This window comes from Callithrix jacchus, chromosome 8 (assembly GCF_049354715.1).
Source record: "Callithrix jacchus isolate 240 chromosome 8, calJac240_pri, whole genome shotgun sequence".
Classification (NCBI taxonomy): domain Eukaryota; kingdom Metazoa; phylum Chordata; class Mammalia; order Primates; family Cebidae; genus Callithrix; species Callithrix jacchus.
Genome location: NC_133509.1, coordinates 13,096,639 through 13,119,494, shown reverse-complemented (window position 1 = coordinate 13,119,494; position 22,856 = coordinate 13,096,639). Strand labels below are relative to the sequence as shown.

The 22,856-nt window shown below is 48.8% G+C and overlaps 1 protein-coding gene across 37 annotated transcripts in view; it reads left to right on the top strand.

The window, feature by feature from the left end:
* The window catches only part of MEGF11 (multiple EGF like domains 11), a 389,272-nt gene that overhangs the window by 178,957 nt on the left and 187,459 nt on the right, over positions 1 to 22,856 (top strand). For all 37 annotated transcript variants that reach the window (XR_013520753.1, XR_004729544.3, XR_004729545.3 and 34 more), the window contains one exon: positions 8,594 to 8,686. Coding sequence is in view for 34 of the 37 variants with exons in the window: in XM_035258930.3 (XP_035114821.2) it covers positions 8,594 to 8,686 (93 nt within the window). In the remaining 3 variants the exon portion in view is untranslated. The remainder of the gene's footprint in view (positions 1 to 8,593; positions 8,687 to 22,856) is intronic.

Genomic DNA, 22,856 nt, shown 5'->3' with positions numbered 1-22,856 from the left:
CTGACCAACATGGTGAAACCCCATCTCTACTAAAAACATAAAAATTAGCTGGGTGTGGTGGCGTGCGCCTCTGTAATCCCAGCTACTTGGAAGGCTGAGGCAGGAGAATCGCTTAAACCTGGGAGGCGGAGGTTGCAGTGAGCCAAGATTATGCCAGAGTGAGACTCCATCTCATCAAAAAAAAAAAAAAGTAGTGGGGGAGTAGCTCTGGGCCAGCTCGGCAGTTTGGGTGGGGGTCAGGCCCTAGTCCCACAGCTCAGGAGAGTGTTTGGCTCTTAATGTCCTTCCAGCATCTCAGCCTTGCTGGGGAAGTGCTGCTTGTTGAAGAAGACTTGCCTTTTCATATCTGGGAGCCAGATGTGGCCACAGCAATTAGAAGCCAACTCTAGATGGGCTGAGAGTAAGGACCAGCCATTTTGATTCTTCCCGGCTATGGAGGGGACTGAGGACTGGGATCCTAGAGGAGTGAGTGGTGTGTGTCTGCTGAAGCGTTTCAGAATCCCCCTCGGTGACTCCCCGAGCCCCGCTGCCGACACAGACACACACTAATACGTATACATGGGCTGTGTGACCTTGGGCATGGCAGAATCACTCATGCTAAGCCTGTCACCTCAGAATTGGCACTTGGGTCCACTTGGCTGTAGGTCATTTTATTTCTAAGCAGAATCCAATGACAACCTGATCAGAGGCTCTTGCCAGGAATGCTAACGATGGACTGATCAATTTGCCTTGGGGCACTGAGGAGACCGGGTTTGGGGCAGCTCTGGAGGTGCTGGCCCAGAGGATTCTGGGAGGCTACCACCCTTTCTCTGACCCCCTAGCTGTCTTTGGTCTTAGCTGAATGTCAGGCTGGTTGGCCAGGGGGCATGGAAGTTGTCTTTATTTATCCTGACCTTTTCATTTTTATAGTTCCATTAACTAGTAAGACTATTTGCAAACTTCCAGGCAAGATATATGACCACAGACACCTCAGGGACTTACAGGTCATCTTGGGTGGAGGGCAGATAGAAGGGAGAATTGATTCAGGGGGCTTTCATGGGCTAGGGGCAGCAGATGGGGCCACCTTTGGTCAGGGAAGGGCCACTGTCGTCTGAGCAGCTTGATTGCAGAGGAGACCCCAAGTCTGACGCACACACATCTTTGCTTGATGCCAAGATCACCACCCTGGGTCCTGGCCTGCTTATGTAAGCTCACCCGCTGCCCCAGGACTGGTGCCCTGGCCTTCCATCTGCCCCTCTGAACACGTTTGTTCCCGGGCCAAGCTCTGTGTCTGTGTTTGTGGAACAAATTCCTCTCAGACTTAGCTTGAATCAATCAGCCAAAAAAGTTGGCGGTCGCTCTTGTGGAACCCTTTACTCCCAGAGCTGGAGGGAACATTTAGATCCTGTCATCTGACCCTTTCGTTTCAGACAGACAGACCCAAACAGACCCCGAGGAGGGAGGGGCTCAGCTAAGGTCTCGCAGCAAGTCACTGACAGAGCTGCTGCTGCTGCTGGAACTTACTCATCTCACCCTGTGAGAGCAGGCTTTTGGCATCACACGTGTGGGTGCAAACCTCGGCTTGGCTCCTGGACCAGTTAGGGTCCCAGCCAAGATGGCATGGTAAGGAGGATCAGTGAGGAGAGTTTAATAATAAAATGATTTATAAAGTCAGGGGAAGGGTTAAGGAAAACCAATAGGAAGCGGTGCAGCGTTCAAGGCTAGTGATGGAGGAGAGCCACAATCACCCCCGGACGGGAAGCAACCCCTGGAACCTTTAGCTGGAGGGGAGGAGGACCGAACCATCGCCACCCATGCCCCAGCCTGGCCTCCTGCCCGCCTTCCCGCCTCCTGCTGCTATTTCCTGTTGACTGAACCCATCCAGAAGCCAGAGGGTGAGGAAGCCACCCATGCAGGTCAGCTTCTCCGGGCACAGAGAAAGGTGGAGGAGATGAACGGTGTGAGCAGGACAAATGGAGAATCTCTAGCATGTGCACTTGCCAGGGGCAGAAAGGAGTTCTGAAAGTCTTGTCTTGGGTTAGGCTGATATCTGCTTCCTTGTCACTTGCTTTCTTGGGTCCCTATTCTGTCGGGGATAGAATGGCTCCAGCATCTCTATCGGCATTTTTTCCCTAATTACTTCTTCCCATGAAATTCTAGTAACAGACAGATACACTGGATATCTGTGCCTTCTTTCCTTTTGTCACTCACCGCATGGTCCCTAGTGTCTACTGAATAAGACCGTCGACTGCAACACAAATGTTTGCTAAGTCATCCAGATTCCCCCAGGAGGAAAGAGGGGTGGAATAAAGTGCTAAGTCAGCGTGCACGGCTGCTGCAAGGTTCTGCTTCCCAGCTTGACAGCCCTTGCTCCTTTGGGTAGATCCGGGGTGCCACTTCAGAAAGTAGGGCTGGCATTATTTCATATTTTCTGAGCGCCTTTTTTTGGCCTTGTTTTGCCATCTGGTCAACCCAGGGAGTAGGTACATGATAGAGGAGGAAGGGGAGGAAGAAACTTTCCATGTCCTACAGTCTTGTCTCCCACCAGACCAGGAACCCTCTACCTCAGAATTACTTCATGGGGGCTGTCTCCCCCATGAAGCACCAGATAGTAAATATTTTATACTTTACAAAATGTCAGTCTTAGTGGCAACCCACTCAACTCTGTCCTTGTAGTGCAAAAGCAGCCGTATGCAGTGTGTAAGCGACTGGGTGTGGCTGCCTTCCAACAGAACTTTATTTACAAAAATAGTCAGCCAGCTGGATCCACCACGATTGGCAGTGTACACCCGCTCTGCAGAGCGCGCATGTCAGTCCTCTATCCCTGGCGCGATCGTGGTGGCCTGGTCGTCTGCTCCCTATGTGTACAACAGCCCTGTGAGATGCTGGACCCATTCAAGTGTTTGAAAGTCTTGTCTTGGGTTAGGCTGATATCTGCTTCCTTGTCACTTGCTTTCTTGGGTCCCTGTTCTGTCTGGGATAGAATGGCTCCAGCATCTCTATCGGGCTTTCAGCCTGGTCAGCTGACCATGACCTGCCCCCATCTAGTATTTCCTTTTCCAGGCTGAACAGCTTCCTGTCCCCCACCTCATCTCACCCTCTGCCTCCTGATCCTCCTCCCTGGCTTGTGAGTATCGCTGGGAGGAGTCACCAACAGCCACATGTGGAATATCTGTAATGCGTGGCCCATGGGGAGATACAGGGATGTTTCAGACCCTGGGCTTACCCTCACAAAGCTCACAAGAAAGGCATGTTGCTTTTCCCCGAGCTCAGTCTCAGAACTTAGCCACAGAGAAAGTGCCAAATCTCTGGACCTGACTCTTGGCTCAGGCTATTTTCAGCCCTGTGGGACCAGGGTGGTCAGGGGTCTTAGTGTGGGGTTCTTTTGGTCCTGACCAATAATGGTCTGGACTAACACTGAAAGGAGAAATGTCAGGAGGTCAGGTGTGCTATACACCACCAAATGGGCAGCCACCCTCCACTGAGTGCCATGGAGATCGAGAGAAAGAAGGGACTGGTCATCGTTCCTGTGGATGGGGTGGAGCGGTTCTTCTGGAAAAATCTTTCACCCTCCATCATGTGCAATAGGGTGGCTGGAGGAACCTCACCCTTCCTGGCTTCGTGGTGGGGCTGGATGACGGAGGCTGTGCCCAGCTTTGGTGGCCAGGGCTAGGGAGCTCGGTGGAAGTGTTTCAAGATTGCAGCTCTCTAAGGTGGCGTGTGCTGGAGTCAGTGTATCCCTAAGTCAGAAGAGAAGCATCAAGGGATGTCAGCCATGGAAGGCCCTTAAGGACGATGGCTCTAATGCCCATGTTTTGTGGACAAGAGACCGAGGCCAGAGAGTTGGCTCCTCCTCCAGTGCCGTTTCCAAAGCAACAGAGGAAAGAAACCAGGAGTTCCTGTGATAGAAAGGGGCTGGGGTTTGGGGGCCAGGAAGGGAAACCAGAGCAATGGCAGCAATCCAGGTGTGTCCTGGAGTGTGTGGGCGGGAGGACAGATGGAGGGATTCTTAGCTACATGGGACTTAAAACGTTGTCTGCTTGAATCCTGATTTGTCAGTGAGGTTGCAGGGCCCAGAGAGGATGGTGAGTTAATGATATCACTGAGAGAGACACTTGTAAACACAAATCAGGGCCCCCTGACACCCAAGGCTGGATTGATTCTGCAGCCCCACACCACCATCCTCACAACCCCTGGTCACCTGGTCCCACAGGGCCAGAAACAGCCTGAGCCAAGAGACAGGTCCACAGACTTGGTGACTTCTCTGTGATCGAGCTCTGAGGTTGAGCTTGGGGAAAACAAGCGTGCCTTTCTCACGTGAGCTGTGTGGTATTCTTTGCTGGGGCGGATGAGTGTGGGGCTCACAAGCATTGAGCACCTACTGTGTACCAGAAACCATGAGGGCTTAAAAAGGATGAGTGGGAAGCAGTCTCTGTCCCCCAGGAGCTGGAGGTCCTCAAAAGAGGTAGTACCGACATAGTTAGCTCCCTCAGTGTGTGCTGGGATGGCCTATGCCAGAGGCTGATGGAGTGTGTGTCAAAGCCCTAAGGCTTGGCACATAGTAGGTTCTCAGGAAATGGTAGTGCACAGGAAGCAGCAGCAAATGGCAGCTGTGTTAGACATTGAGTCCACAACCCACTGTGTGTGTGTGAGAGAAAGAGAGAGAGAGAGGAGTGAGTGTGAGAGCGAAATGGTGATTGCATCACATGCTTATTGAGTACTTACTATGTGCCTACGTGCCAGGCACTGGTGTAAGAACTTTACATGTTTTATTTCATTTTAATCTTTGCAGCAACCCGTAAAGTAGGCACTACTATTGTCCCCATTTTACAGACAGAAAAACTGAGGCATGAAAGGTTAATTGTTTATTATCCTGTAACTGTAATTGTCATTGGCAGATGTGGAATTTAAACTTAGGTCATCACAATGTCTACCACCTTGGCCTCTCCTGCCAGGGCTGGAGATGGCGCTGCCCTCCAGCAGCACTGCCCCAACCAGGGATCTGTTCGCAGGTCCCTGAAGGCCACCTGTCATGTGTCCAGGACCTCAATGAAGGGTGGGAGTGAGTGGAGGATGAAGGAGGCTCAGGCCTCACAAGGAGCCTGTACTCAGGACCTAGGAGATGCTGCTAAGAACAGCAAGGTTCACATGGCAATTCTTTTTTTTTTTTTTTTTTTTTTTTGAGACGAAGTTTCGCTCTTGTTACCCAGGCTGGAGTGCAATGGCGCGATCTCAGCTCACCGCAACCTCCGCCTCCTGGGTTCAGGCAATTCTCCTGCCTCAGCCTCCTGATGGCATTTTCTAAATGGCATTTTCAGTTGATCTGCTCTGGGTGCTTGATCAATTCATTCAGTCCTCACACAGCCTGTGAGGCCCATCCTGCCGCTGTCCCCCAGCTGAACAGATGGGGCTGACACGGAGATGGAGTAACTCATCCAAGGCGCATCTCTGGGCCAGATCCGGCATTCTGGGTGCGGTCTGCTCTCAACCCCTGTACGTCCTGCTGCTTGCCGAGAAGGCTTCTAGCATGCAGGGAGGTCAGAAGCAGGACTAAGGCAGGGTGGTCAGAGGGCAGTTCATATTTCTTGTTGGGGCCAGGAGTGGCTGGCACCATCACACGGCTAGTGCTGTCAGAGCCCATCCAGTCCCCTTTCCATGACAGCAGGTGGATATGCAGCAGTGTGAAGAGGGACTTGACAAAACGCCCTGTTTAGAGTTGTAAGTTTCCAGGAAGGAGGCCACGGTGGCAGCACCCTAACCCAGCCCCTCCCAGCCAGTCACTGCCATGGGGTCCGCGGTCTGAAAGAGCTTAGGGGACCCACACACTCTAGGAGCAGCAGCTGAGTAACCCCAGGCCTCTGGAGAGAGGCTGCCAGCTGTTGGCATAGGGGTCGGCCACCCCAGCACCGGGGATGGCCACCTCCATCCTCCGTGGAAGACTCTCCCCACAGCACCCCTGGCCCCTCCCCACTGGGTGTCCAAACACACATTGGCCCAATTGCCAAATGTGGCGTCTGACCCTCAGGTATTTGCTATCAATATTTCATGCTTCAAACAACACTGTCTAAATAACACCTATGAAATATGAATGGATTGAGGTTTTGACAAGCAAACAGTGCAGGCAAAATACCAGATGATGAGGGAGGGAGGGAGAAGCACCTGCATCCTGGGGTCAAGTTAAGGGATTGTGGGGAGACCGTCCCCCATGCATAGCATAGACGCTGACTGCGAAGCTTCTGCCTTGGCAGTGTCCTCACCAGGGTCCAGGGGCCGGACACAGGGCTGAGCTAGGGTCTGTGACTGCAGTGTGAGGGACGGTGCTCCGCAGACTGTCCTGCACGTCTCTGGGGTTAGGGAAAAGGCAGTACAGTGTGGAGCTTGCTTAGCACCAGAAGGCTGTTCTGTCCCAGCTTGGAGAGGGCGCAGGAGGTAGGCGGATGGGCTGGGTCTCTAGGGGCAGGGACAGGGGGCAGGCAGGTCACTAGGTGGTCTGCCTTCTCAAATTGCCCACCCTCTACCCTGTCCCTAACCTGCTGAGCATGTTGAAGCAGCTCCTCCGCCCTCTGGCTCAGGTCACCACTGACCCTCTTGGGGGCCTGTCACAGCACCCCTCTGCTGAAATTGCCGGAGCCGTGTGGGCAGGGGAGGATGTCCAGCCTGAGCAAAATGTGAAGGCCTCATAGCCTTGGGCTTTCTCCATCTTCAGAGGCCTCTGTCTCCAGGAGCCCCCCCAACCCCAGCTTCTTCCTCCCTGGCTGAGAGGCCACACACTGCCCAAGGGGCTGTGAACCGTTATGTCTCAGCTTCTCCAGGTAGAACACAAAGGGCCAGGGCATGATTTTCTCGGAGGTCTCTTCGAGCCCTGACGCTCAGCAGGTTTGCAAGTCACTGTTTGATTTCATCACCCTTGGCAGAGATTCCAGGGATTGAGGTCCTGCTCTCCGCAGTCAGCATGCAGTTGGCGGAGTCATTGAGCTAATGTGAGGAGCTGTAACACAGATGGGCCCAGCTGCAGAGCATGCAGGGATCTCAGCCTCTGGGGGTGGGGATGAGGGAGAGGCAGTAGCTGAGGCCAGGGCTGGGAGCTGGCTGGGCCAAGGGACTGGCATCCCATGGGGAGCCAGAGGATGGACACTGGTGTGTCCTGGAGGGATTGGTCCATTTGAGCTTGTTTGGAAAGTCCAGTGGCAACAGGGGAAGCCTGGGCAGCAGGAGTGACAGTCTTGCTAGCTGCCATGTGAGCAGCACATTGTGGTTTTAAGGAGAGCTCGCCCCCTGAATCAAGGCCCAGTGGGTTCTCCAGCGCTGCGCTAGCCACTTCCCAGGGCTGCAAGTGAGCAGGGCTCCAGCGCTGGGGAAGTACCACAACCCTCCCTGAAGGCTACTTGTAGCCATCAGAAGGTCCTGGATCTCTAGACACACCACATTCTAGGGGGCCTGGGCAAAGCTAAGACAGCAGCTTCAGGGTCAATTTCTGTGCTTAAGAAGGGCTGGAGGATCACACCAGCCATAAAATGAGCCTTGTTGTCTAACCCAACATCTTCCCAGAGGGGATTTAGGCCAGGCAGTGGGTGGGAGGCCACCAAAGGGGGCCATCTGCTACTCTAGCCCAGGCCACTACTGGGCAGAGAGAAGTCTCTTGCTTTCCAGGGGTGGGCCAGGCGGGGGACCTTCATCTAGATCTCGTCTAAGAAATTGACAGGGTTGATGGGAGCTGCTGATTCCCTGAGCTTTCCGACTTGGTGAGGGGCGGCACATGGGGGCTTTCTGTAATCCTTGGCTGATGGCTTAGATGGTGGGGCAGATCTTTCAGGAGCAAAAGATGACCTTCAGGAAATGTGGATTCTGTCAAAGGAAAGAAGAATAATTTCCCTTCCTCAAACTGCTGTCAGTAAACCCCCAGCACCAGAGTGGTTGAGGGGAACTGCCTGCCGCTGTCACCTCCCACCTCAGGAGGCTGCAGCATTCAACTGCGTGATAAGAAATTGCCAGCTACTTTCTAATTACAATTATCATCATCGTGGATGTCTTTCTTAATTACTTTTTTATAATTAGCTGTTGCTTTGCTTCCTCTGCATGTGTGTACTTTGCAGATTTGCTGACATTTGAGAGCCCCAAAATAGGGACATTTGGGGAGGAGGGCAGAAAGGTGGGAGGGAAAGTGAGAAGGGACCTTCTTTTCAGGCAGGCTGATACGTTTTGAGGCCTCTGCAGAAGGAAACTGGAGAAAGCGCAAGATGCAAGGGACCGGTCATTTCCTGAGCAGATGGGGAAAGAGCAGGGGTGTGGGTTTAGGAGCTGAGGTTTGTGGAGGTCTCTATTGTTAAATGTTGGAGGAAATGGTCTCAAAAAGCCAACAAAGTTACCCCTTCTCCATCTTGGAGTTTCATTTTAGGAAATGAGGCTGGGATGAAATGTACTCTTGTAGGATGCATTCTGAAGTTAATTAAATGACTCAGGTCAGGTGTAGCTTGATTTTCCCCCAAGCTGGTGATGTGTTCTGAGCGTCCCTGTGCACCAGGGAGTTGTGACAAAATAGATTATGCTCCTTGACCAGATGGTTGATTTTCACTGTTTGTTCTGGTTCTTTCTCTCTCTCCCCGTGTCCCCTCAGCCCTGTGTACGGAGGAGTGTGTGCACGGCCGCTGCGTTTCCCCGGACACCTGCCACTGCGAGCCCGGCTGGGGAGGGCCCGACTGCTCCAGCGGTGAGTCTGGCGTTTGGGGGTCAGGAGGCCCCTTGGCTCTGACTTGGTAGGGGGGTGGGCTGTGGTGTGTGCCTGCTACGTTTTTGTGTTGTGCTGGGGTGACTTGGGATGGCCTGCCTGAGCCCGTGCGAACATCAGGAGGAGGTATACCTGCAGTGAGAACATGGTGGCGCTGGAGGGGTGCTGATTTGTGGGGCTCTGGGGGGGGCATTGTATGTTGTGTATATAGGGAATTGTTGGGTCATCTGGACCACTCTGACTTTTGATGGAACGTGTCTAGATAGGGTCTCTGATGGTTGATGTGAAATTGACCCAGTGCCCAGGAGTACACACCCAAGAGGTCACCGTTGTCCAGCCCTGGTCCCCAGGTTCACTAATCCAAGCACTCAGTTTTGTGAGTGCCCGCAGAAGCTCAGGGGAACTGATTTATGAGACTGGTGGGCATTAAGATATCTGTGTCCCCAAAATTAGAACAGGACACCCGTGGGGGGCAGGTCCCTGTGTTCCTACATTTTTGTGTGCAGTTGGTTCACCTTCCCCAGGGAAGCCTTCCTACTGAGCTTGGGGTGAGGTGATGTTCTTGGGGCCGGCCCAGTGACCCACAGTGGCATGGTGCATTGTCTCTACTGTGGAGTTGGCCACCGAGAGGGTGGGGCATAACTGGTAGCTGTTCAGGGAATTCTGTGCCAAGAACCCAGATGAAGACGAATCCTCCTCCTCCTCTGGTTTATTGCCCCCAGATATTTGCAGATGACCACCTATCCATTGGCACATTATGCAGTCAAGGGGTGGTTAGTATTGTGGTCTTAACTGATATTCAGAGAGGCCTTGACTAACGTTGAAGCTCAAATTTCTTCCTGCTTTGAGTTGGCATGGAGTCTTCTCATGGTGACCTGAGTAGATAACATAGCCAAGCGGCTCCACTAGGGATCTCAGCCCCATTATTCACCCATCTCGGGGAGTCACCTCCATGTTCCCCCTCCCATACCTGACTACCATGGTTACGAAAACTCAGGAGAATGTTGGGTCCATGTTAGCCAGTGTGGTGCGTTGCCCTTTTCTACTCTCTGCTGCGGTGGAAACATCTAGTTATTTTTTTCCCCTCAAAGGCCTTGACTGGAGCCTCTCTGTCTACGCAGTGCATGAGAATGTTCTGGCCAAAACCAGTATGTGGTTTCGTTTTGAGCCTTGGTGATTATCGTGGCTCAGGGAGTCCATGATCTGTCTGAGGTACCCAAGAAACCCCCCAGTGTATTGGGATCTCCAGTGACCACAGTGGCCTTCTCCTTCCACTTGTCCTGTTTTGAGTGAGCCAGGACTGAGAAACAGGGCCAGACGATGAAAGGTAAACTGAGGCATGGGTGAGCTAAATAAAGGGAGATGTCTAGCCAGTCTTTCTGTGGACTTGAGCTGCAAAAACACGATGGGTAAAATGTCTGGGCTTTTCCTCGCTTATCTGAGTTTTGTTTTGGGTAACTTGGCTTACAAGAAATCTTTGAGGAGGGGATATCTGACTTGGATTAGGTCAGCCCTGCTGGGACGGGTCTGCCTGCTGCTGCTGGATTCTAATGCTGAGGGCAGCTTACTGGAGGTTGAAATACAGCCAGAGTCCCCTGAGGCCCTGAGTGTATGGAAATCACCCATGAGGGCAAGTGTATTCAATACTCACTCTATGCTCAGAACTGTACTAGGCCGCGGAGAGGACCCTGGAGGGTCTTTTAGACATGGTCTGGGCCTTTTCAGGGTTTCCGGCCTAATGGAAGAGATGGAACGAAGGTGGCATTTGATGAACAGGACTAGGCAGTTTAGAGTATGACTTGTCCCCAGAGTGAATTTACCAAGGAAGCAGGGAAACAGACCTGTTACTTCACAGCACAGAACTAGGCTGTCTGATTTAACGCCCCCAATTCAGTCACCAGACTTGGTGCTAAGCAACCTGAAAGCTCTCTCCTCTCAATTACAACCGTCCTCATGGGTTGAGGAGCCAGCACTCTTGGGTCTACTCAAAGGCATGTGCTGTTGAACCCATGGGAAGTTCTAAAAGGGGTTCCAACCCTGTTTGAGGGACGACAGCATTGAATTAAAGCAATTCATAGATTCTCACTTTCAATATCATTCAGAGCATTGACCATTTAGATGCCCTGCTAAGAGCTTTCCAACCTCCGCTTGAATACCTCCACTGACGAGGAGCTCACTACCTCTTATGGAATCCCATTCTCACTATTGGAACGTTTTTCCTTCTCTGCAGAGGGAATCTACCTTCTAGCTCCTACTGGTTAGTTCTTGCTCATAATAAAGTCCAGGTCAGGGTGATGGATGACCATGGTGGTTCTTGTCCATGGAATTTCTTCTAAGGAGTTCACTGGACAAGAGTAAGTCTGTGTGTATAGAAATGGTCACCTCAGAGCAGCTAATAACAGCCACTGAGGCTAGTCAGTAGTAAGTCTGGGACTGTCACCCAAGCAAACACTCATGTCCTGAGTCTGTTACATTCTCCCTCCTTCTGGATGCTCAGCCTCTGTTAATATAGCCCAAGGTTGAAATTGATCTGTCCGGTATTAGAAGATAGTGATCATTTTCCTCCACAAGAGTTTCTTCTCCAAGCTCCCTGGTTTCTCACATGATGTCATCGGGACTGCTTTTCCCATCTGGCATCTCTCCCTTGGCTGTGGCCTTCATTCCTCTTAAATGCTCCCGCCTAGATCTGACCGCACAACTGCAAGCTTGGTGTGACCAGTATGGAAAATGACAGTGGATGTCATGACTATGTACTGAATTTCATTATGCACTGAGTGCCTTTTTTTTTTTTTTTTAATCTACTTGTTTTAATTTTCACCACCTGCTTACAGCATGGGAAGTGTTATTTAGCCCCATTTTACAAAGGAGCAAATTGAAGCAGAGAGAGGTTAAAGAACTTCCGGTAGACACACAGCTAGTCAATGGTAAGTCTGAGGCTATCACCCAAGCCAACACCTACGTCGTGAACCTGAGCTCTTAATTGTTACATTCTCCCTCCTTCTGAATGCTCAACCTCTGTTAATATAGCCCAAGGTTGAAATGGATCTGTCATGAGAAAACGTGGTTGTTCACAGGGGAAGCTGAGCTCTACTTAAAAGATGTGGCCCTGAGGTACTGTTGTGGAGATAGAGGGGGTCAGCCATGGGACACAAATTGTTACCAGCTTTCCGCCAAGCAATTGAGGCTGCTTGCTACATGCTGTTGGGGTTCTGTCTACCGGTGTGCGCTCTGCAGTGCCCCTAGTGTCTTAGTGGGCCTCAATCTGTGGAGACAGGTGTCTCAATCTCACTTCCGTGTGGTCTCTGAATGGGGTCTGTACGTGTGACACCCTTTCAGAGAAGCTTCGGTTTTGTTTAATTGAAAGCATCATTCTTGTTTGTATTTTTCCTTCTGGTTATTAGGTTATACCAGTTCATGTTAAAAAGAAAAACTGTAGCAGAAGTGTAGACAAAAAATGTAGACTCTCCTCCCCGGAGATCACCACTGCACATCTGGGTGCTTATCCCTCCTGTCGTTTCAGATCTGGACATGTCTTTTATTATTTAGATCAAATATGTATGCTAGTCTATCACTTGCTTTTTAAATTTCACTTTATACTATGCACTCATTTTCTTGTCAATAAATGTGCATCTCCCTTAGGCTTTTAATGGCCTCACAGAATTTCATTCTGTGGATTACCGTGTGTATTTAACTAGTCACTTGGTGATGGACATTTAGGTTATCTCCGATTCTTCACTATCATAGGTGCACCATCCTTTATCCAAGATCCGTGGAGCCTGTTGGCTTCAGAATTGAGAATTTTTCAGAGTTTAGAAAGCATATGGTGGGTATGTTATGTGTGACCTATGACCCGGTGGGGTCCGGGCAGCACCCTGGGTAAAAGTGATATTTCTGAAGTGACAGATGACTAATCACATCTAGTGACTTAAGGACAACATATAACCTCACATCAGGTTCATGTAGATGTTGCCTCTAAATGGATTTTGGTGCTGAATTTTTAAAAACACTTTTTGGACTTTTTAGGGATTTTTGGATTGTGTGTTAAAATGCTGCAGTGATTCTTCTTATGCATATATCTTTATCCACTTGTCCCAATTTCTTCTTAGGATAAATTCCTGGAAGTGGCAGGGAGGGTTATGAAGATCCATCATCTGACTGCCTGCCCCTACCTTGCCCTTTGTGGCTGCCAAGGGATTTATGACCTTGACAGCAGTGAAGGGGATAAATCTAGTACTAGGTTGGGGGTGTCGGTGGGGGTGGGGGTGGGGACTTCTCATTGTTCTTTTACAGCTGAATTTTTTTAAGGTCTGGACTAATTTATTCTCCATAAAGGAAGAGAGGTGATACTGATTTGCCTGGTGGGCTGACACACCAACTGTGGGATAATTCTGGGCTGCTGGACGTACCACTAAGGGGAAACGGAGTGGCTGCCTGCTTGGTCATAAACCTCCATCCCGTATAATAATGAAGAGTAAAAGGATGAAATGTCAGTTTATACTGAATCAAGACGAAAGAGTGACTCTTATTAAATTGCACTAATCTCACAAGTGGAGATAAAAAGGAAAAAAGTTTTCCTATATCGAATGTCTAGCTTTTTAAAGTAATTAGGAATATTAAAGCACTGACAATGATTGAGATAGAAACATTATTCATAACTTTTATTTCCGCACTGGGCAACGATCCAGCATATTTCATTTATGAGATTTCAGCTGTAAAGAGGACATGAGCCAATTCCTAAATTAAATATGCCCTGTTAATTTTTATAAATGATGCCCAAGAATTAACTTGGAAATTTAAGCTTTCATTGTATGATTTGATTATTGTATTTCCTGGATCCTGCTTCTGTGCCTCCCCTCCCAGGGTGCTTTGCACTTTGGGTTCCAGGCTACAGAATGGTATTTCGGTTTTGGTCTCAGACGTCCCCTCCAGAAGGCCTGGGGTAGAGATGAGGGAGAAGCCTGCTCCTCTGTTTCCTGCTCTTTCCCACATTGTCACGTATTCCACCTGACTGGTCTTATCCGTGCGCTTGGGACAGGGTCAGAACCCAGTGCACGCTGTCCTGCTGTCTTGTGGAATTGCTCCCTACGTCCCAGACACTGGGCAAAAGGCAGGATGGCAGAGCAGCCCTGAGTGATGTAGGCAGCCAGAACCAAGCTGGGCCACCATCAGCCATAGCTTCTGCCAAGTCCAGTGCGTTCTTATCGTGAATAGTGTGTGGGACCCAAGGCTAACTTGGCTGTAAGCTATCCGCAGATTAAAATAGAATGTTAACCAGCTCAAAATATGCCCACGCTCCTATACTAGTCCAGGAGCCTTAAGGTCAGTGCTTCTCAAACTGTTTGCTAAAGATTCTTTTGAAAAAAAATCATGATAAAAGATACATACCATAAAATTACTCATTTCAACATTTTTAAATGCAGTTTGGAAACATGAGTCATGAGTCCATTCATCGCCACCATCCATCTCTAGAACTTTTTCACCCTCCCCAGCTGAAACTGTCCTCACTGAACACTCACTGCCCCTCCCCTCGCCCTTGGCAACCAACAATCTGCTTTCTGTCTCTCTGAATTTGACTACTCTGTGCTTCATGTAATTGGCATCATACAGTATTTCTCCCTTCGTGACTGGCTTGTTTGACTTAGCATAATGTCCTCAAGATTCATCTGTGCCATACCATGTGTCATAATTTCCTCCTTTTTTTGGAGACAGAGTCTTGCTCTGTTGCCCAGGCTAGAGTGCAGTGGTGCGATCTCTGCCTCCCAGGTTCAAGTGATTCTCCTGCCTCAGTCTCCAGAGCAGCTGGGATTACAGGTGCATGCCCCCATGCCCAGCTAATTTTTGTATTATTAGTAGAGATGGGGTTTTGCTGTGTTGGTCAAGCTGGTCTTGATGTCCTGACCTGAAGTGATCCACTCGCCTCGGCCTCCCGAAGTGTTGGAATAACAGGCGCCAGCCACCATGCCCTGCATTTGGTTATGTGCTTTCCCGGTTTTGGTATTAGGGTGATGCTGGCTTCATAGAATGAATTAGGGTGGGTTCCTTTTTTCTCTATATTGTGGAATAGTGTCAAAAGGATTGGTACCAATTCTTTGAATGTTTGGTACAATTCTGCTGTGAATCTGTCTGGCCCTGGACTATTTTTTGTTGGTAATTTTTAAATTGCCACTTCAGCCTCACTACTTGTTACTTACTGTTCTGTTCAGGGCATCTAATTCTTCCTGATTTAAGCTAGGATGGTTGTGTTTTTCCAGGAATTTATCCATCCCTTCTAGGTTTTGTAGTTTCTGCGCATAAAGGTGGGTTTGTACTAGCTTTGAATGATCTTCTGTATTTCAGTGGTGTCAGTTATAATATCTCCTGCCGCATTTCTTAGTGAAGTTATTTTCTCTCTTCTTTTGTCAATCTTGCTAATGATGTATGAATTTTATTTATCTTTTCAAAGAACCAGCTTTTTGTTTCATTTTCTTTTGTATTTTGTTGTTGTTTCAATTTCATTTATGCTCTGATCTTGGCTATTTTCTTTCTTCTGGTGGGTTTGGGTTTGGTTTGTTCTCGTTTCTCTAGTTCCTTGAGGTGTGACCTTAGATTGTCTGTTTGCACTCTTTTTTTTTTTTTTTTTTTTTTGAGACGGAGTTTCACTCTTGTCACCCAGGCTGGAGTGCAATGGTGCGATCTCGGCTCACCGCAACCTCCGCCTCCTGGGTTCAGGCAATTCTCCTGCCTCAGCCTCCTGAGTAGCTGGGACTACAGGCACGCGCCACCATGCCCAGCTAATTTTTTTGTATTTTCAGTAGAGGCGGGATTTCACCATGTTGACCAGGATGGTCTCGATCTCTTGACCTTGTGATCCACCCACCTCAGCCTCCCAAAGTGCTGGGATTACAGACGTGAGCCACCGCGCCCAGCCCATGCACTTTTTTTTTTTTTTTTTTTTTTTGAGATGGAGTTTCGCTCTTGTTACCCAGACTGGAGTGCAATGGCGTGATCTCAGCTCACCACAGCCTCCACCTCCTGGGTTCAAGCAATTCTCCTGCCTCAGCCTCCCGAGTAGCTGGGACTGCAGGCACGCGCCACCATGCCCAGATAATTTTTGTATTTTTAGTAGAGACGGGGTTTCACCTTGTTGACCAGGATGGTCTCGATCTCTTGACCTCGTGATCCACCCACCTTATAAAGTGCTGGGATTGTAGGCGTGAGCCACCGCGCCCGGCCTGTTTGCACTCTTTCAGTCTGTTTGATGTAGGCGTGTAGGGCTATGAACTTTCCTCTCAGCATGGCCTTTGCTGTATCCCGGAGGTTTTGATAGGTTGTGTCATTGTTGTCACTGGAAGAATTTTTTAATTTTCATCTTGATTTCATTTTTGACCCAGGGCTTATATAGGAGCAGGTTATTTAATTTCCATGTATTTGCATGGTTTTGAAGGTTCCTTTTAGAGTTGATTTCCGGATTTATTCCACTGTGGTCTGAGAGAGTGCTTGATACACTTTGAGTTTTCTTCAATTGAGGCTCATTTTGTGGCCTATCACGTGGTCTGTCTTGGAGAAAGCTCCATGTGCTGTTGAACGGAATGTGTGTTCCGAGGTTGCTGGATGAAATGTTCTGTATATCTGTTAAGTCCGTTTGTCCCAAGGTGTAGTTTAAATCCATGGTTTCTTTGGTGACTTTCTGTCTCGATGACCTGTCTAGTGCCGTCAGTGGAGTGCTGAAGTCCCCCACTATGACTGCGGTGCTGTTCATCTCATTTCTTAGGTCTAATAGTAATTGTCTCTTAAATTTGGGAGCTCCAGTGTTAGGTGCATATATGTTTAGGATTGTGATATTTTCCTGTTGGACAATATCAGGTAAAAAAGGCCTTTTACCATTCTATAATGTCCCTCTTTGTCTCTTTTAACTGCTGTTGCTTTAAAGTTTGTTTTGTCTGCTACAAGAATAGCTACCCCTGCTCACTTCTGGTGTTCAGTGGCATGAAATGCCTTTTTCCACCCCTTTCAGTTTATGTGAGTCCCTATGTGTTAGGTGAGTCTCCTGAAGGCAGAGGATAGTTGGTTGGTGAGTTCTCATCCATTCTGCAGTTGTGTATCTTTTAAGTGGAGTATTTAGGCCATTTACACTCAGTGTTACAAAAAGCATTCATCATGCTCTTTGTGGCCTGTGTACTTTTTGATTTTGTTTTTGTTTTTGCCTTTTAACTTGTATTGTTGTTGTATAGGTCCTGTGTGAGTTCTACTTTAAAGAGGTTCTGTTTTGATGTGTTTCCATGATTTGTTTCAAGAGTTAGAGCTCCTTTTAGCAGTTCTTATAGTGGTTGCTTAGTAATGGTGAATTCTCTCAGCATTTGTTTGTTTGAAAGCGATTGTATCTTTCCTTCATATATGATGCTTAATTTTGCTGAATACAGAATTCTTGGCTGATAATTTTTTTGTCTGAGGAGGCTGAAGATAGGTCCTCAATCCCTTCTAGCTTATAGGGTTTCTGCTGAGAAATCGGCTGTTAATCCAATAGGTTTTCCGTTATAGGTTACTTGGTGCTTCTGTCTCACAGCTCTTAAGATTCTTTCCTTTGTCTTAACTCTGGATAACCTGATGACAGTGTGCCGAGGTGAAGATCTTTTTGCAATGAATTTCCCAGGTGTTCCTTTTGCTTCTTGTATTTGGATGTCTAGGTCTCTCGCAAGGCCGGGGAAGTTTTCCTCAGTTATTCCCCAAAATATATTTTCCAGGCTTTTAGAATTTTCTTCTTCCTCATGAACACTGATTCTTAGGTTTGATGGTTTAACGTAATCCCAGACTTCTTGGAGGCTTTGTTCATATTTTCTTATTCTTGTTTCTTTGTCTTTGTTGGATTGGGTTAATTCAAAGACATTGTCTTTGGGCTCAGAATTTCTTTCTTCTACTTGTCCAATTCTACTGCTGAGGCTTTCCAGAGCATTTCACATTTCTAAAAGTATGTTCAAAGTTTCCTGAATTTTCGATTATTTTTTCATTAAGCTATCTATGTCCTTGAATGTTTCTCCCTTTACTTCTTGTATCGTTTTTTGGATTTCCTTGCATTGGGCTTTACCTTTCTCTGTTCCCTCCCTGATTAACTTAATAACTAACCTCCTGAATTCCTTATCAGGTAAAACAGGGATTTCTTCTTGGTTTGGATCCATTGCTAGTGAACTAGTGTGATTTTTGGAGGGTATTGAAGAGCCTTGTTTTTGTCATATTACCAGGGTTGGTTTTCTGGTTCCTTCTCATTAGGGTAATCTCTGTCACAGGGAAGATCTAGGGCTGAAGGTTGTTGTTCAGATTCTTTTGTCCCACAGGGTGTTCCGTTGATGTATTACTCTCCCCCTTTCCCTATGGATGTGGCTTCCTGTGAGTTGAACTGCAGTGATTGTTGTCTCTCTTCTGGATCTAGCCACCCAGTAAGTCTACCTGGCTCTGGCCTAGCAGTGGGGATTGTCTGCACAGAGTCCTGTGATATAAACTGGCTATGGGTCTCTCAGCCATGGATACCAGTGCCTGTTCTGGTCGAGGTGGTGGAGGGTGCAGTGGACTCCGTGAAGGTCCTTAGCTTTGGTGGTTTAATGCTCTATTTTTGTGCTGGTTGGCCTCCTGCCAGGAGGTGGCGCTTTCCAGAAAGCATCAGCTGTAGTAGTGTGGAGAGGAACTGGCAGTGGGTGGGGCCCTAGAACTCTCAAGATTGTATTGTCTTCTACTTCCAGGATAGATAGGGAAGGACCATCAGGTGAGGGTGGGGCTAGGTGTGTCTGAGCTCAGAATCTCCTTGGGTGGGTCTTGCTGCGGCTGCTGTGGGGGATGAGGTAAGATTCCCAGGTCACTGGAGTTGTTTACCTAGGAGGATTATGGCTACCTCTGTTGAGTCCTGCAGGTTGTCAGGGAAGTGGGGGAAAGGCAGCAGGCACAGGCCTCACCCAGCTCCCATGCAAACCACAAACCAAAGGGTCAGTCTCACTCCCACCGTGTCCCCCCACCAATACCCCAGAGTCTGTTTCCAGGCAGAGGGTGAGAGGGGCTTGAACACTTGCCTGAGGCTATCTGCCCCCAGCCTGGAAAGAAAAGGGCTTTAGTTCTTCCCCGCCTTGTGAAGTCTGCACAATTCGAGACCTCCTCCAAGTTCTGGCCTGGAGGCTTCTCCCGGTTCAAGTTGTTACAAACTCTAGCTAGAGAATTCCTTCTCCCTGCGGAGTTTTATCCCCTGCTTCTGGCCACCCTCCTGATGGATCCCTGTGGTGCCAGACAGGAATGGGTTGCTTGGGGACCCCCAAGCCTTTCTGCTGCTTCCCTTACCCTTGTATTTTGCTGGGCTCTCTAACTTGACTCAGCTCTCGGTAAAGTCAGAAACTTCTCCCACAAACAGACTTCAGCCTCTCCAGTGCGGGGGTGTGTTCGGGAGAGGAGGGTCTCCCTTTCCCAATTCCACAGTGGGGAAGTGCTCCCACTAACAGTATTTGGGGTGTCTCTCGGGTCTTGCATGAGCAGTCTGCTTCCTTCAGAGGGTCTGTGGGTTGTTCTCGGGATTGCTGGCTTGTTCTTGCAGTTTACTTGGAGCTAAAATTCACAGTGCAAGGCTCCACGTTGTCTGGAGCTGCGATCTAGTCCTGTCTCCCATCCAACATGATCCCCTATCCCTTTGCCCGTTTTTTAATCAGATTGTTTTGTGTTGAGTTATAGGAATTATTTTTATATTCTGGATATTAACCACTTGTTAGCGTCACACACCACATAATGACGTTTGGGTCAGTGACCGATTAATCTCATGTACAATGGTAGTCAAACCTAGATAGTAGAGCCTAGGTGTGTAGTACGCTATACCGGCTAGGTTTGCGCAGGTGCACTCTGTGATGTTTGGACAGCCACAAAGTCACCTACCAGTGCATTTCTCAGAACATATCCCCATGGTTAAGCAACGCATGACCATACGTGATCTGCAGATATTTTCTCCAATTCTCTGAGTTCCCTTTTCACTCTGTTGATAGTGTCCTTTTTAAAAATTTGTATTGTTTAGATACAGGAATTCACTTTGTCACTCAGTCTGGAGTGCAGTGGCACAATCACAGCTCACTTCAGTCTTGATCTCCCAAGCTCAAGCCATCTTCTGGCTTCAGGCTCCTGAGTAGCTGGAACTACAGGCATGTGTCACCATGCCTTCCTGATTTTGAAAGTTTTTTTTGTAGATACGAGGTCTCACTATGTTGCCCAGGCTGGTCTCAAACTCCTGGCCTCAAGCAATGTTCCTGCCTCAGCCTATTGATCATGTCTTTTGATATATAAAAGTTTTTTTTTTTTTATGAAGTACAGTTTAACTGTTTTTTCTTTTGTTGCTTATGCTTTTAGTTTAATATACAAGAAATCATTGCCAAATTCAATGTCATGATGCTTTTCCCCTGTGGTTTCTTCTCAGTTTCATAGTTATGCTCTTGCATTTAGGTCTTTGATCCATTTCGAGTTAATTTTGTATAAGGTTTCAGTTTCTTTTTTTTGCATGTGCATATCCAGTTTCCCCGATACTATTTATTAAAAAGACTTTTGCTAGAGACTCTTGAAGCTATAGGGTTTAAATTTTTTACCACGTAATGGCACATTAGTTACCTGATAGTTTAGACATTTCCTTATGTTAAAACAAATACAGATTTATTATAGAATGAAATGTACAATTGGCATTTATTGAAAAACCAAAAAGACGATCTCAACCTTCATACCTAAAATGACCCTGCTCCTGGGGAGGCCTGGGGGTATAGCCCCAAAACCTATGCCTGCAGGTCAGGCCAGGCACTGGGATTGGAGATTTCCAGGGATGTCGACCCTGCCAGCTGCCTGACTTGGAAAGTACATCGGGGAATGTCTGTCTCAGGGTCGCTGGACACTCACTCATGAAAATGGCAACACCACGGCATGGTAGCACAGGACATGGGGCAGAGCAAAGGTATAGGATGTGGGCCTGGGTTCCTGCCCCTGGCCTGGGATGGGTGAGAGGTACCAAGAGGAGATGGGCAGGGCCAGATTGGGGGGCGTGTGTGTCCTACCACATGGGTCAGCTGGGAAGGGCCACTGCCAAAACTTAAAGGCTCCTTCCCAGCAAGGGCTTAAGGAGAATGAATGTGAGGGGGGAGGGAGGGAGGAGGGAAGAAAGAAGCGTGATGAGGGGCCACATTTCGGAGGAGGAAGGTGATGGGGCTTCATGCTCCCACTGTCCACTGTGTGCAAATGCTTCACGTAAACTCTCCCCCCACCCTTTTCTTTTTTGAGACAGAATCTTGCTCTGTCACCCAGGCTGGAGTGCAGTGGCGCAGTCTCGGCTCACTGCAACCTCCATCTCCTGGGTTCAAGCGATTCTCCTGTGTCAGACTCCCTAGTAGCTGGGACTACAGGTGCCCACCACCACACCCAGCTAATTTTTTTTTTTTTTGAGTCAGAGTTTCGCTGTTGTTACCCAGGCTGGAGTGCAATGGCACGATCTTGGCTCACCGCAGCCTCTGCCTCCTGGGATCAGGCAATTCTCCTGCCTCAGCCTCCTGAGTAGCTGGGATTACAGGCGCTCACCATGCCCAGCTAATTTTTGTATATTTAGTAGAGACAGGGCTTCACCTTGTTGACCAGGATGGTCTCGATCTGTTGACCTTGTGATCTACCTGCCTCAGCCTCCCAAAGTTCTGGGATTATAGGTGTGAGTCACTGCGCCCGGCTTCATTTTTTTTTTAAGACGGAGTTTCCCTCTTGTTACCTGGTCTGGAGTGTGATGGAACGATCTCAGTTCACCCAACCTTCACCTCCCGGGTTCAAGAGATTCTCCTGCCTCAGCCTCCCGAGTAGCTGGGATTACAGGCATGTGCCACCACGACTGGCTAATTTTGTATTTTTAGTAGAGTTGGGGTTTCTCCATGTTGGCCAGGCTGATCTCGAACTCCTGACCTCGGGTGATCTGCTCACTTTGGCCTCCCTAAGTGCTGGGATTACAGGCGTGAGCCACTGCTCCCAGCCAACTGTCCCATTTCATCTGCCCAGCAGCCTGGAGAGAACATATGTTATTCTATTCCACAAATGAAGAAGTCAATGCTCAGAGAGGTGGAGGCACTTCTGATATTCACCCAACTAACAAGCAGCAGATCTGGGGTCAGAACCCAGAACTTGTACTGTTCCCTCTGCTCCATGCTGCCCCTGATGGGAGTTGCCTTCGTTAGTTCAGGCTGCCATAACAAGGATGACATAGACTGGGTGGCTTCCATGGAAATGTAATTCTCACAGTTCTGGAGACTCGAAGGTCCAAGACCAAGGCTCTGGCTGACTCCATTTCTGGCAAGGGACTGCCTTCTCCTGGTGTCCTCAAGCATGGAGAAAAGGGATTGTGTCCCTCACATCTCTTCTTTAAATCAGTGTCCTCCCTCTAAGGGGACTGATGACCTTCTTCCACAAGTCCCACCTTCACACAGCACTACATTGGGGATTAGTGTTTTGACATGGATTTAGCGGGGACTTAAACATTCAGTTCATAGCAGAAGTCCTGTGCCTTAACATACAGGAAGGCTGGCTTTGTTCCACCTCTGCCTGGGGGACCCTGATCCTTTCCTCTCCATGGGATTCAGTTTTCTCATCTTTAAAGTAGGAAGAGCATGGTGGCTCACACCTGTAATCCCAGCACTTTGGGAGGCTGAGGCAGGCAGATCATTTAAGGTCAGGAGTTCAAGACCAGCCTGGCCAACATGGTGAAGCCCTGTGCTGCTAAAAATACAGAAATTAGCCAGGGGTGATGGTGGGTGCCTGTAGTCCCAGCTACTTGGGAGGCTGAGGGAGGAGAATTGCTTGAACCCAAGAGGTGGAGGTTGCGGTGAGCCGAGATTGCATCACTGTACTCCAGCCTGGATGACAGGGTGAGACTCTGTCTCAGAAAAAAAAAAAAAAGGGAGGGGGGGAAAGTGAGCATGACTGTTTCCACCGTGACAGCTCGTGATATTCTATTTCTAAGGAGTCAAAGTCCAGGACTGGCTCACCTAATCTGAGGCCCTGGTAACTGCCTGCCCCACTGCCCCGGGGAGTACGTCTCCCCTCCCTGCCCGGTGCCTGGCCACTCTGATTCTCTCTTCATTCCCAGACCTGGAGAAGATGGGAGGTGGGGAGGTGGGGCATGAGGGGGATGGGGCAGCCTTGT